Source organism: Perca flavescens, chromosome 4, assembly GCF_004354835.1.
Source record: "Perca flavescens isolate YP-PL-M2 chromosome 4, PFLA_1.0, whole genome shotgun sequence".
Classification (NCBI taxonomy): domain Eukaryota; kingdom Metazoa; phylum Chordata; class Actinopteri; order Perciformes; family Percidae; genus Perca; species Perca flavescens.
This window is the reverse complement of record NC_041334.1, coordinates 10488794-10505036: the sequence shown is the minus strand read 5'-3', so window position 1 is coordinate 10505036 and position 16243 is coordinate 10488794. Positions and strand designations below refer to the sequence as shown.

Below are 16243 nucleotides of genomic sequence, written 5' to 3'. Positions count from 1 at the left end.
GTGTGTTGGGTAGGAGCTTAAAGATGGACGCCATTATCGCTGCTTCATATGACGGTGGATATATGGATAAGTGACAGTGATCATCTGTGTATTGATATTAATAAACATTGAAATGATCAGAACTCTTTGGCTTACCCAGGGGGAAACATTTTCTGAAGTTTTTATATGTAATAAAAAGTTGGTAAAACCTGAAATAACATTTTTTAATCTGAACATATTGAAGAAACATGATGTTTTGTATTTATAATCTTGCTTTGAATTTCACTATCTTGATGTTCTCTTTTTGCATTGTTCAACATTTTGGAATAAGTCTCTCCACATAGTGGTAGTGACTATCACGTACACTGTATGTGGGGGGGAACTGAGCAGATAAATGTTGGTCCTGTGGGCAAGTTTGTCACCTCTACAAGCCACCGCCATTTGTGAATTCATCCTGAATATGTGCAGACAATTCACCATAGACACAGATCATTACTTCATCCATTGCAAGTTCTCAATGGTGACCGGCGCTGACCGCCTACTTTTTAAAAGGCTCTGGTCCGAGAAGTGATTTTTTTTCCCATTCAATATCTCCATTGAGGTTTCCAAAAAAAATCCTTATATAAAGACTTTTAAACCTAGAGATATTGAATCAATCCAGCTACGAGATGAATCGTAGACCCTAAAACAGTCGATTGGGCGCAAAAGGGCGTTTTGATGAAAAAGGCAAAAGGTACAAGATTGCAGTGTTGTAGTCGAGACCACCTAAACCGAGACCAATTCATCACCAAGACCAGAGTGTATCGAGACAGAGACAAGACCAAGACTTTGAGGGGTTGAGACCGAGTCAAGACCAAGACCAAGGCAAGGCGAGACAAAGTCAAGACCATATTTGTGTTAGGCAGCCAGAGCTTCTTCTACTGTCTCCCGCGTTCACTTTATTGGGAGTGCGTGTAAAGGGGGCAGGGAGAGGGGGTTTTACGGTAACAAATTTCCAATTAGATATAAGTGAAGGTATTGTTTGCATTTGCAAGTTTTAACAAATAGGCCTAAATCAGACAATGCGCAGGCAATTTAGTGAAATCCCTGCAGTTGTGGTCTTGAAATAAAATCCTGAGTCCTCTTCATCTGAGACGGACACAAGACCGAGTAAAAATGCGGTCGATTCCGAGACGAGACGGAGACCTTCAAAAACGATCAGAGACTTCAGTGGTAGCAGCTCCCTAGCTGTTTGCGGCTGCGTTAAACGTTCCCATGGTAAAAGCGAGTTCCTTCAATCAAAGACATCAATGTCAGGCTTAGGATTGTAGGAAGTGTAGTACTCCTACATGACATTGCAAATAAAACGTGTTTTTCTTAAAATAAGGTTAATTTCATACGGATTTGTGGCTTCTACAGTTTTACAATTTCACAGCTCATGGTCGGTCTACCTTGGATGGTTTAGACATTATGGCTAATAATCAAAATCCTTATGGAGAAAATGAATGGGATTTTCACTTCCTGAACCAGACTGTTAAGCTCTAGGTGACACAGAACTTGTGATTTGCCCCCTCACCCCAAAAAAAAAAAAACCTTGCTTCTCTCAATGATGGAACCACAGTGCAACAGGCCCTCAGTGTGTCTTCAACATAAAGTTGGACTTGGGATTGTATGAGCTAGTACTTTTGGCTGGCTCAGAGCTACAGCAAGTGTCTCCGCAGATATACTGATGAAAAGAAACTTAAAGCTAAAGGTCACAACTACCTCAGTGAGGAGGAGATAGAAATAACAACATCCTGTGAAGGGCATCGACAATCAGATATGCCATTAGGTTAGGTATTAATAGGTTAAAAAGTGAGAGCAAAGGTAGGAAGAGACAGAGGAAAGAAAAGAGAGTAGGGGAGAAAGCGGTTGAGACACTGAAAGAGGAAACAACAGAGACAGAGACAGAGTTAGGAAAAGCTGGAGAGAGACCGAAAGGGTGAGCCAGAGAAATAAAGGGCAATGAGAGGCATACAAAGAAAGAAAAAGTGAAGTTTTTTTTTTTTTTTTTTTTTTTTTTGTCATTCTGTCATTTAAACAACAAAGAAACACCCTTCACAAAACAGTGGGTATAATCACAGAGAAGTCCTGTTGATCCAGAATAAACATGATGAGGTCATTTTCACAGTTCTTGCCACAAAAGTTAATTGCTTTCCTTTCTTTTTTTATGTGGTGCCATTGACATTTTCTATGGACCGAGGCGGGTGACATAAACAAAGGGTTACGAATGGAGGGAAAGAAATCAGATAGATATGAAAACGGTCACCCGGACAGACAAACAAAGACACAGACAAAGACACAGACAGACACATTCACAGAGAATCTGACTGACATGCCGACGCACCGCCTGGCCAACAAACAAGCCGTCAGTGTCCTGTTCTTCACCTGCTATTATTGTTATAATAAGCTTGAGTGTGCCACGATGTCTTTGTGTGGTTTGAGAGCGAAGATCAGACAAAATGTCAACAGAAATGACGCGACAATCACACACACACACACACACACACACACACACACACACACACACACACACACACACACACACAAATACCACTTTTTTTTTTTATGGAATAATGTCAGATCAAAATATCACAGATGATGTTTACCTGCTATCTTGGTGGTGATGCGGGTGGTGACGGGCGGGCCGAAGCCCTTGTTGGTGGAGGCTTTGAGGGTGAAGAAGTAGGTGGTCCCTGGGTACAGACCTACGAACAGGTGATGGGTCTCGTTCCTCAGCTTGAACACCCGTCCCCTCTGGGTTGTCAGATCAGCGCTCGGGTCCAACGAGCTCAGGGCCTTGTAGGTGATCTGGAGGCAGACAGTGTTACACCTTTCAGCTTTACTGTTGTTTATCAGTGGTGGGGGTGTCCTAACTGTGTCTCAATCTCTGCTCATGCACACGCATTCATTCTCCCTTCTGAGGGGGGACTGAGAAGTTGTCCAAATGTTCAAATTCTTTGGTTGTCCTGGATCTTCACAATCCTACCTACAGCACTTTCAAGTACATGTATGCAAGTATCATTAGGAAAATATACTTAAAGTATTACAAGTAGAGGTAATCAGTGCAGAAAAATCCTCACATTTTGAAAACTGGAAACGATCCAAACAGTCCTGTCAACCAACTAAGTTTCATCAGCTAATCATTTCAGGTGGACTTGTACCCATAAAAATATATATATATATATATATATATATATATATATATATATATATATATATATACATACATACACACACACACACAGTGTTGGGCAAGTTACTTCCAAAATGTAATACATTATAGATTACTAGTTACTGTCATTTGAGAGTAATTAGTTATATTACAATATTACTGTCTCTGAATTGTAATGCGTTACACTACTTTTGCATTACTTTTGAGTTACTTTCGCCAAAATACCAGCAGAAGTTTGACTTGGCAGCGAGCTTGTGAATTTCATCACTGGATCAATAAAGTCTCCTCTTTATCCACTTTAATACACCATAGATTATTCATACTATTTGCATAATTAATATGGATATGCAAAGTAACTAAAGCTATAAAAATAGATAAGTAAAACGTACAATAGGCAAGTAGGAGAAAATAAAAATACTCAATTAAAAGTAGGCCTACCTTACAGTTGTATTGAAGTACGGCATTGTTGTAAAATGTTTGTTTAAAGCACTTTGAAAAAGAAATTCATGTTGTTTAGTTTTAAACAGTCTAAAGGAAATGGTCAATTGTAGTGCGATTAAAACTCACTATTTACATTATTTACAGTAGCCTACTTGATTTACAGCTGATATGTGAAAAAGTACACAACCTTATTTAACAGTAATTTAGTTTTACTGCGAACCGTCACAGGAAGTGCTTTTATTTTGAAGTAGTCTACCCGGAAGTTGTCTGTTGTGTACTCTTGCTAGCTTGTGTTGAAACGAACGTGAGACCCTTGATGCAGACATCTCCGTCAAGCTAAGTTGCTCAGTTTCTTGTGTGTAAAACTGCAACATATTGAACAGTAAATGGTCACAGTAAAAGACAAGCGTTTTTGGTCGTCATTCGAAGCCATTCCACTACAGGCATAGTTACTCTCTATGGCTGATAAAATGCAATCATATTTACGTGTACTAGCAAGCCTAAACATTAATTCCCGACATGTTTAAATCTGTCAGCGGCTCGGACACACTGCTATCCACGCCACGTACCGTCACCTGTTGGGACACAGATGTTATGAAATATTACTCAGGGCTTTTTTTTCCTGTTTCGCGGTGTTGGGAAATTCTTCGGAAATGTTGCGTTAAAATGCGTTGTAACTTGCGTTACTGAGATTGTAACGGGTATAATATTACCGAAATGTAATTAGTAATGCGTTATATTACTGCGTTACAGCAAAAAGGAATACATTACTGTAATTGCGTTACTTTTGTAACGTGTTACTCCCAACACTGTGTGTATGAATATATATATATATATATATATATATATATATATATATATATATATATATATATATATATATATATATATATAAAATATATATAGTACAGGCCAAAAGTTTGGACACACCTTCTCATTCAATGCGTTTCCTTTTTATTTTCATGACTATTTACATTGTAGATTCTAACTTAAGGCATCAAAACTATGAATGAACACATATGGAATTATGTACTCAACAAAAAAGTTTGAAATAACTGAAAACATGTCTTATATTTTAGATTCTTCAAAGTAGCCACCCTTTTTATTAATAAGGGAAAAACTTCCACTATTTAACCCTGACAAAGCACACCTGTGAAGTGAAAACCATTTCAGGTGACTACCTCATGAAGCTCATTGAGAGAACACCAAGGGTTTGCAGAGTTATCAAAAACTGTATATATGTTTATATAAGTGGGTAGTTTATCATACAGAAAAAAAACATACCATACGTAGTAACTAAAGCTGTCAGATAAATGTAGCGGAGTAGAAGTAGAAAGTTGCAAGTACCTCATACTGTTACTGGCCTGTAACTAGGGCTGCAACAACGAATTGATAAAATCGATAAAATTCGATTACTAAAAAATTGGCAACGAATTTAATTATCGATTCGTTGTGTCGCGCAACTATTAGGCCACCTAGTCGCGGAGATAAAAAAAAAAAAATTGAGTTGAGCGCAGAGCGGAGCAGCGCGGAGCGAAAGAAAAGAAAAAAGAGCAGAGCGGGGGTAGAGGAAATACGGAGAGAGACCGGAGAGACCCGTAACGTTGTTCTGAAACACTCGGCGGAGGCAGAGAAATCAGTACGACCCAAGTCATCCATGGTGTGGGAGCATTTCACACTAAATAAATCAAAAACGTGTTAATTGCAAGATAAGCAAAAGCGACACGGCATGGCACGGGCGCACCACGGTGATGAGTCAGCACCTAAAACGTAAACATGTTGGAGTCCTTGATGAGGAGGAAGGGAGTTCAACAGCAGGGTAAAGTCACTACACTATCCTACTTCTGTTCCGTTCTGAAGGGAGGAACGTACCGTCCCTCCAGTAGCTCTTCTGGTGCTGCTGTTTACTCGTTATCCAGCTGACTAGCATGACAAGCTAGCGTTAGCTCGGTAATAACAGTAATAAAGCAGGGGTGGTATACTTTGCAAGACTAAAGACATGGTTTTATTCACTCGCCTTTTTTGGCCCATTCATTTTTCAATCTGTTATGTATATATTATGTGCTTTGTCCGATATCAGTTATTGTTGACAAATATAATAGTGTGTGGTGTATAAACAAACTTAACTTGCACTTACTACAATGATGGTAATACTTTAATGAATAAGTGTGTGTGTGTGTCTGTCTGTCTGTCTTTCTGTCTGTCTGTCTTGTCTGTATCTGCTATGTGGGTTACTTACCTTTACACAACTATAAACTAAAACAATAAGTGTGCATGTTTTGAGTTGATGTAAATTAATGCTTTTTTTTTTATCCGATTCATCGATTAATCGAAAAAATAATCGACAGATTAATCGATTATTAAAATAATCGTTAGTTGCAGCCCTACCTGTAACGTAGTAACTTTGGTAGCCATCAGTTAAGTTTATGGATTCACTGTGTGTTTGACATTACAATATGATGATATTTATTGTTTTAATACGTTAGTATTATAGAGTACCATAAAGTGGTATGTATATAGGCTTTAGGCCACCCTACACGGTACTGTAGACCCTGTTTAATATGCAACCCAATTTTATAAAATATGAGATGACGGAGCAGGCACCCCTTGCCTGTCTCTTTCAGGTTAGGGGTCCTTGGCTCAAAAAACATGAAAGATCCCTGCTCTAGAACATTCAGAATGTAAAACACCCGTATTATGGTTTTAAAGCCCTGAGGTTAAGTCCGTCCGTTAAAATTTTATTTTTTAATAGAACTCACAATGAAACTAGATTTCTGACACTCAGATTATGTGACTAATTGAAGCCTAAATTACTGCTCACCTCATGTACTTTATTTCCCTTCTTAGCCTGACAAATACCGAAGTATTACTGTGCAACGATAAGTCAATTTGAATTTGTTATGATTTTCAGTACAAAAAAACCCAGTGAGCTTCAGAGTTTGACCGAACAACCAACCCCCACAGTCACATCTGTGTAAATGGTTCAATTGCCAGTTGAACTTTACACAAATCCATTTAGGAGTCGAAGTGATGTTGGCTCGTGTTTTTACACATGATCTCAAATTGAGCAAGTTGACCCATGGCCACAAAACTGGCAGAAGCACTTCAATAGTTCTTCTGTTAAAAGAACTGCCAATGTCTGTCGTAATGTTGCTACTGGCATGTTTCCACAGTGCACGACTGTCAATGACACACACACACACACACACACACACACACACACACACACACACACACACACACACACACACACTACAACACTCGAGGACAGCTGTCAATGTGAATGACAGTCAGTACAAAAGACTATTGACTGGTGGGAAAAAAACACACTAACAGCAAGTCAACCACCCAAACACATTTCAGCCCTTCATAAAGTGTGTGTGTGTGTGTGTGTGTGTGTGTGTGTGTGTTGGGATCCGTAAGTGCATTTCAGTTTGTCTTTCAGCCTCGAGTGAGAATAAAAATAGGCTACAGATATATAAAGGTGTGAACGAGTGAGGGAGGTAGAGAAGAAGAATAAGTAGACAGAAACGAAGGCCGACAACATGAATGAACCAGAAGGGACTCGGTGGAGCGGAAACCTCCACCAACGAAAGAAAAAGTCCCCAACTTGCAGAGCTATCGGCCCTGGAATGGTTCATGCTCCCTGTCATTTGTCTTCTGGGTTTGATTTCTTGACAAAACAGAAAGTGGGGGCGTTGTTTAGCTGACCGCCATCCAAGAGCTCCCAGAGGAAAAGTTTCCCACCAGCACGAGTGGAGCATCATAGCTATGGTTACAAAAACAAAAAAATATCCAATAACTAAATCCGTACTCACATTAGCATCAAACCCAAGAAACACTAGAGCACCCTGTAGACCAAATCACATCCAAATTTGGTTGTTATCCTCTGGGATATCTTGCCATCAGCAGACAAATGGGGTTAAACATTAACATATTCTACAGTATCTCACAAAAGTGAGTACACCCCTCACATTTTAGTAAATATTTCATTATATCTTTTATTGGAACAACACTGAAGAAATTACACTTTGCTACAATGTAAAGTATTAAGTGCTGTCCCCTCAAAATAACAACACACAGCCATTAATGTTTAAACCGCTGGCAACAAAAGTCAGTACACCCCTATGTTCAATTCCCATAGAGGCAGGCAGATTTTTATTTTTAAAGGCAAGTTATTTCATGGATCCAGGATACTATGCATCCTGATAAAGTTCCCTTGGCCTTTGGAATTAAAATTGCCCCCCCACATCATCACATAGCCTTCACCATACCTAGAGATTGCCATGGGGTAGATTCCATAAAATCATCTCTTTATCAGGATGCATAGTATCCAGACATTAATGGCTGTGTGTTGAGTTATTTTGAGGGGACAGCACATTTACACTGTTATACAAGCTGTACACTTAATACTTTACATTGTAGCAAAGTGTCATTTCTTCAGTTTTGTCCCATTAAAAGATATAATGAAATATTTACTAAAATGTGAGGGGTGTACTCACTTTTGTGAGATACTGTAAGTTTAAGCATAAAGCATGGGTATAAAGAAGAGCGACACAAACAAAATAACGAGTGGAAACGAACAATAGAGAGAGCTGTTGTAATGGACCAGTGCTCTGAGGTGGGTTCCTGTCACACTCTGGTCAGTCTACTATGGTCTGGATCACCAGAAGTACACATCTTAAAACTCCGTTCACTTCAGGAAACAACAACAAACTTTGAGCTAGCAAGCTACTTGTTGAAAATGGATAGTTTTGAAGATAATTTGGATCGTGTAACAAGACAGGTCTGCTTTGTTTTTTTCGGGGAATGATTGTAAAGATTTACAAAGAATACATTTACCGCATTTCCTCTCTAACTGGGACGTTTAGGGACCGATTGGTAGGATTGCTGTTATTGCTGTGGACCAAGTACACACGCTGATGCACTGGTAAGCTAATTTAAATAGCTCACGTTACTGTATTGTGTCAACTGTTAACTTTCTAATTTAATATGTGGTGTTTTCTTTTGCAGGGTGCAAATGTTCCACCAAAACAAGTTCCCTCCGGAGACTATTCTGCATTGGCACCGTCGCTGTGTCTGGAGCTTAGCGCCGCCCAAGACCATTGTGATTGGTTTAAAGAAATGCAAACAGCCCAGAGCATTTTTTTCCTCCAATCCGAGAATGAATCTGTGGTGTGGCCAGACCTTACTCCACAGCGCTGTGGAGATAGGTCTGGCAATGCGAGACTAGGTTACTAAGGCCAAAGATCCAAATCTTTAACATAGTTTCTAATTTAGTCTTGATCGCTGTCTCATTCATTCAGTGACCTCAAAATATGTACTGATGTGTGACGAATAAGGCACTTCCTTTCCTCTTTCTGCTGCTTTGAAATAAACTGACACAGAACCCAGAGTTAGAAAGAGGTGAAGTCAGGCGGAGAGAAAGAGTGAAGGAGAGACAGAGAGAAAGAGTATGTGCTGAAGAATAGGAGAAGTTATAAGAAAGATGTGCAGAGAGCTGTAGTGAATGAATGCTGAACAACTTCAGACACACAAACATGCTTGCACAAGCACACACTGATACAAGAGGAACTCCAGAAAAAGATTTAATTTAATGTACGAACTGATCATCTTCATGACTATCTTTACACGTATTACCATTTGGTGGCATTGTTGTTAACGCCATCAAATGGCGTTAGAATAATGCGGACTCAAACCCGGGTCGCTACGGTAAGGACTGAGCCTCAGTATATGGTGTGCACGCTCAACCACTTGAGCTACCAGGGTGCCCCACACAAAGAACATTTAATTGAAAGAAGAAGAAAAAAAACTGAACTGTAACAGACAGGGTAAAAAGAAAGTGGGGAAAAAAACGGTGAGAAAGTCAAAGTGAAAAAGAGAAAAATGAAGGCCGAGAATGAACAAAAGAGAAAGAGGAATAAAGAGCTGACAGCAAGACTGAACAAGATGGAACGAGGGAGAGCGAGCAAGAGGGCAAAAAAAAAAAAAAAGGAAGAGAGTGATAACAAGCGATGTAGATGGTTATTTGTGTAAAATGGGAACCTGGGGCTGGAGGTGATGTGTGTGTGTGTGTGTGTGTGTGTGTGTGTGTGTGTGTGTAAGTGTGAGAGATTGCGGGGTGAGGCAGTGGGAAGAGGATCTCGGCAATGGACATTGGGCGGCCCTCGATCGGACTCCGATCCAAAGCACTGACAGCTGGGTGCCAAACTTCGACTAGGCCTGCAGGCTGGAGGGCTGATGTGTGAATGTGTGCGCATGAGAGAGAGAGAGAGAGAGAGAGAGAGAAAGACGGCGAGATAGGGAAATTCAAGTTTGAAAGCGGAAAGAAAAGAAAGACACAAATAAAAGCCCTATTCGCATGGGATTAGTATTACCGGGGGACCTCGTGCGATTTTCAAATGACAGCCCCTCCAGCCCCAGCATCTGTTATTCGTACGTCATTCGCATTCGATAAGCAAAGTCTGTATTTGACGTGGTTAAATGTACTGATATCATCCCCCACATGTGAGGTCAAGGCTTTCCTTTATAATTGCCAACGCAGCCAATACAACCCCAAATCACACAGATGCCAATTTGCACGGGATATTATATCAATATTATCACACAACCGTTGTGTTTGGCATAATATGGTAGGTAATTCTTTGGCGGAATTTTTAATCAAACAAATAACAGACTCGTGGATGAACATGGTAGATTTGCATGGGATTACGATTACAGAAGAGCTCTGCAATTATCAAAAATTATACAGGTCTACAGGTAATACTAGTCCGGTGCAAGTATGACTTTTGGCTAAAACTGGAGTCCGATACGGACGGCTCTATTCACCAAAGGTGGATTTTCTGACTCCAGATACCCCTTTTGTTGTCCTTCGGGTCACCGGGACCCAAAGGACAACACAAGGGTTATGTACTTCCGTTTATTTTGTTGATAATTGCTCTCTAAACCCTGTCTCTTGTAAAGTAAGTAAGAAAGTTTGTTTCTAGAGCACATTTAAACACAGTTTAAGCTGGCCAAAATGTTGTACAAACAAGCACTAAGGTGCTGTATTAACCCTTGTTTTGTCCTTTGGGTCACAAGGACCCGAAGGACCACACAAGGGATACCTGAACAGATGGTAGTGTGTGGTAAATACAAATTCTAGGCCTGGATGCATGATGTCGTGGGGGCTACAACTTGACTGACTTTTCCGTGCTCTTTGATGTAATATGTGCCATGGCATTGATTAGAAACACATCAAGAAACAGCTCAATGACCATCAATCCAGACTGTGGTTTGCTTTCAGTTCATTTTTTTTTTTATTGCATCAGTTATTTGATGTTGGTGTAACTGCTTCCAATAGCCTGATACTCGTAAGCCCTTGCTTTCTGGGGTGTCTGGATTACTGGTTCTAACTTCCAAGCAATCACCGTCTTGTTAGAGGACTTGGTAAAAATGGCTCTCCTACTTTCTCAAGTTTGTGAACATGTGAACTAAATCCATGATGATTGATCAAAGCCCCCAGTCTCACATGGGCACGTAGAGCTACGGTGGGTAGGAGAAATAAAATAAAGGAGTCCAAAAAACAAACAAACAAGAAAATAAAAATATCTTCATTCTCAAGGTACATACTTGGAACATTTCAATTTGGAGCAGCTGTAGCTCAGGTGGTCCTGGAGCCAGACTTGAAACTCTAAATTGCGCCCAAGGTCTGCGTAAGGGAACAATGTAAGCAGCTTTGGACAAAAAAAAAAAATAAATACTTCTGATATGATGAAAGTTTGTATGGCCACTGCCTGTTCCTGAACCGCTGAAAGATCGGCTGTTTCTAAGGACAGTGATGGGCAGAAGGTCAGACTCAAAATGAATTGTTGCATTGTCCTTTTTCTAAGTGTTTGAATAGCAATTTTCTCATCTGGCCAAACTCAGAGAGTAAGTGCTCTAGAGTTCAACCCTATGAGACCTGCGGGAGCGCCGGCACAACAATGGGGTCTTTGAGAGGCTGTAGCGGGCTGGGTTCTACAGCTAGGGTTTTAGGTTAAGGCTATATTTTGGTGATGGAAAATCCCGCCATAACCATTTTCAAAGGGGTCCCTTGACATGTCACCTCAAGATATCTGTGTGACAATGGCTTATATGGGTACCACGAGTCCTGGTACCTTTTCAGACATGCCCACTCCATGCTAATGGAGGTTTGGGGCAAAAACCATGCAGTTTTTCTCAAGCAGTATTAACGTTTTATTTTCACCTATTGTAAAATGGTGTATTTGCATGTTTCCTCATACTGGGGTCCCTAAACGGTCTTGGAATTGTATAAACCGGGTCTGACTGGAAGGCTGAGAATGTTGTGGATTCAACGAGCTCAATTCTATTCAGTTGGGATGATGTTAGCACCCATAGCAGCCGTTTCACTGTAGTGAGACCATGATTTAAAACTTGACCGTATACTAGCCTAGAAATCTAGACGCACCCTAGCGGCAGCAAATTTAATTTGCAGCCAGGGAGGTCTAGGCACCCTCCGTTGACTTGGTCAGGCCAATCACATCGTGTATAGAGTAAGTGGGCGGGCTTATGGCTGCTGCTGCTGCTGGGAACAGCGGCCTTCTGGAAGGAGATAAAAGTTTAATCTATCAACTAGCTTCTCTTCCTTCTTCGTTGCTCTGCCTGGTTGTAGCGCTATCCTATTGTATGCAGAGGGAATTTGAAAGACAACCGTTTATCCCGCCCCTCGGATTGAGCTCCATTAATGATGAGTTCCCAGACCCAACCTCTTGATGTGGGTCCGGCTTGTCAGGCTAACTGTATACAATACCCGTTGTGAAACTTTACAATCACAAAACTAGCGAACCTAGGGCCAAAAAAATTGTTAAATGTTGCACCAAAAATGTGAAACAAATGGCATCCACTCAGAAATTGCTGCAACAACTTATGAGACGTATATAAGAGCACGGGGGTGGGCATCATATACTTATAAATATACTTAAACATTTGAAATTTGAAAAAAAAAAGACTAGAGAAACTATACGGCATACACTGCTGACCTGATCTTCCCCCTAAAGATCCCCTGTCCCTCCAAAACAAAGACAGACATGGGTCCCCGTGGGCCTCGGAGGGTAACTTGGAGCCCTACCAACATGAACACACCGTTAGTTTTCCTCTGTTCTTATTCTGGTCTTTTGTTTTGTTGCCAGTGCACTGAGAAAGTGAAAAAAAAATGACAGGTTTTCTCCTTCAATTCAGACGGACAACTAAAAACGGCACTCAAGATTCAGGACTTTGGGACAAAACCTTTCAGCCAATAGAAGACGGCGGTCTAAAACGCAGCGGGGGAGCCCCTCGACAGAGCCGCGGCCTCGCCTTCCGCGAGCAGCTGACGTCTCCCAGGCCTGAAAGGTGGGCCTGGCTGGCTGAATAAAACGAGTTAAATCAATAGCTATTTATACAGTCTGGGACTCAGGGGCTGGAACAATAAAAGAGAATCTATTTCATCTACGCTGCAGTTTTGGTTCGCACATCGATGGCTGTTATTTTATAAGTCATGAATGGCTCGCTATACTTTTATGGGCTTTACGCTCTCTCTATTTCCCCCTCTTTCCGTATTACATGGTCGGCTCTCTTTCTCCGTTTTATCGCTCATTCCATTGAGTCAAGTATTTCCTGCACACCCTTTTTCTATTTCCAAAATGTTCTCTGCGTCTCTTTCTCTTTGTCCCTCTTCACACGTGATCCACTCACCCATTCTCTCTCTTTTTTTACTCTCTTTAAAAAGGAGGAGTTTGGGTCATAAACCTCAGGTGAACGCTCTCCTCTACATTTGTGTACCCCTCCTCTCTCTCTCTCTCTCTCTCTCTCTCTCTCTCTCTCTCTATATAGTTGATGTACTTGGAATCGGTAGAGCCATAAAGCTCAGGTTGTTTTATTGGTCAATGAAAAGGCAGGCGCGCAGCGGGGCAGTGCATCTTGGGTAATAGAGTGTGAGTCTGTGAGGGATAACTCACCGGAGGGAGGGAGGGAGGGGGGGGGGGGTGTGTGTGTGTGTGTTTCAATTTGAGTGTAGGAAGGAGAAGGTGAGAGAGGTCGACAGAGGTAGATAAGGCATGAAAAGAGAGAGAAAATATCTGAAGAGAGAGATAAAGAGAGAAAAAGAGAGAGAGGGATGCCGAGACAGAAAAGCATCAAAAGATTGAAGCAGGGTACCACACCTATCATCTTCAGCTTTATAAGTTGTTACTGAGAGCGTTAATAGTTAGAAAATATTTTACCATAATCATGCACAACCACAGATTTGATATTGCAAAAACCTTTATTGGTGACTTTTTAAGCATTAGTAATTACTTTTTATTAGGCTCAGATATTTTTTAACAACCTTTTACAACAAAATGATTGAAAAAAAAACACATATAAACCCATTATTAAGTGTGATGTATAGGAAATAAATGCCAGAAAAATTGCAGGTGTGTGTGTGTATGTTGTGCGTGCGTGGCGCGTGTGTGTGGGTTGTGCATGTGTGTGTGTGTGTGTGTGTGTGTGCGCCCACATGCACTGGGTGTGTTTATCCATGCAGGAGATTGATGCTGGTGAGTATTAGGAGCCGTAGCCTTTACCTAGCAGCCCTCTTCATCAAACACACCACAGCCGCAGTGTGTGTGTGTGTGTGTGTGTGTGTGTGTGTGTGTGTGTGTGTGTGTGTGTGTGTGTGTGTGTGTGTGTGTGTGTGGTTGCGCGCCCTTCTGGGCCGCAGCATTTTGAGCAAGAGCCAAGTTTCACGGAAATAAACAATGTTTACGAGGCGCCGTTGTGGGATCGCTGTTGTAGAAATGCTGTTTCAATTGCGTCTTGTCATTTTCCAATTTTTAATCCCTCGGCGCTCCTGTTTGCGTTATTAGAAAGTATGCAGTAAGTAGCTTCATCCCTCACTATCTCAGTGTTGCGGTTCTCTGTCGTGTTGAATTAAGTAGGAAGAGTGTGAGGTCTCTGTCCTTTCTGCTCCGTTTTCTTTTGCCACCATTCAACTCGAGTGGCGTTTCAAATGGTTTAACACCTCTCTCTACTTTTAAGCATTCGGCAGACCTTCTCATCCAAAGCAGATTAACGCAGCATACATTAATAAGGTTGGTCTGACTTACTTCCTGTAACTTTCTGTTGTGCTCTTAACGGTCATAAGGGCTGCGACTGTATTATCTATTTCATCATTATCTATATCATCAGTGATGGTAGCTTACTCTGAATCTTCATGGGCGGCACACTCACTTTGTCTCACTCTCACTCTCATATAACCTTTGTTTCCATTGCTCTGTTCTATAATGAGAATCCATTGTTTAAAGTGGAAATACTACTTATTACTTAAACTGGCATAGTATGATCTTCCCTATTTATTTATTTTTTTGGTGGGCATTTTAGGCCTTTATTTTTGACAGGACAGCTGAAAATATGAAAGGGGAAAGAGGAGGGGGGGGTGTGACATGCAGGTCAGAGTCAAACCCGCGGTCGCTGCATCGAGGAGTAAACCTGTACATATGGGGCGCGCGCTCTACCAACTGAGCTACCCGGGCGCCCCCTGTGCATTTCTGATACTATTACTTAATCTTTTCTTGATGAAAGTGATTCTATTTAAATGCGTTTTGTCTTAAAACACACAAACCAACCCCATGATGATAATGTTTACGTTTACGATAATTATACGTTGGAAAGGGAGGAGGCACCAATAGAGTTTAAAATTAGCAGCATTTACCAGCTAAATGCTGGTACAATATGCAAGTGGCTGGTAGATTTGCTTCACTCACCAGCTAAAAAAAAACCAATGGTACGCTATTGGATGGCTGGTAAAAATTAAACATTCACTAGCCATTTGGTTGGTAGATGAAAAAAAGTTCATCAAATTGACCCCAAGGAACACTGCTGGATTCAAAATGCACACAGGACTTTGAAAATATATCATCATTCATTAATTTTATGCTTACCTAGTTGTCCCCATTAAACAACCCAGTCTCACGGCAGTTCGAGCAAGGTCACGTAATGTAATCTATTTGATTCCTGTTTTTTCGTGATGGTAAGCACGTTTTTCATAATACCAACAATTGCATGGCTGTATACAGCTGGACGGTTTGGGTTTAGGAAAAGAAAAAAGTTGGGTTGGGTTTAGGGAACGTCTCCTGGGTGAAACTTAAACTCATCCACCACCCCAACCAACCTCCCGACGCGAATTTTCGGGCTTTCATGCTACTCGCCACCGTAGTCGCTCTTAATGCTACGTCATCTTCTCATTGAGAATCGTGCTGTGATCACGAAAGATGCTTCCCATTGAAATTCATCATTTTAAAAAAATGTGCTGACCATCACGAAAAAAAACGAGATAAACGTGTCCGTGTACACGAATCAAATATTACATCACGTGACCATTTCACGAACTGCCGTGAGACTGGGTTGCATTAAATGAGGAAAAGTCATTCAATATGAAGCAACGCCAATGATGAGAAGCTCTTTTTTTTTTAAGAGCTCTTTAACAGGTCAAATTGATCCCAAGGATAACAGGAGCGTTAATTCTTTGTCTTTCTGTAACATGTTCTTATAGTTACAATATATTAAACCAGAATAAGACCTCTCTCTCTCTCTTTCTCTCTTTTCTTCTCCTCCCCTCACCATGTTGCCTGG

The 16243-nt window shown here is 40.9% G+C and overlaps 1 protein-coding gene across 1 annotated transcript in view; it reads right to left on the bottom strand.

The window, feature by feature from the left end:
- The window catches only part of ptprt (protein tyrosine phosphatase receptor type T), a 430905-nt gene that overhangs the window by 189788 nt on the left and 224874 nt on the right, over positions 1-16243 (bottom strand). Inside the window, exon 13 of the mRNA XM_028575011.1 lies at positions 2607-2808. Within this exon, the coding sequence (XP_028430812.1) occupies positions 2607-2808 (202 nt within the window). The remainder of the gene's footprint in view (positions 1-2606; positions 2809-16243) is intronic.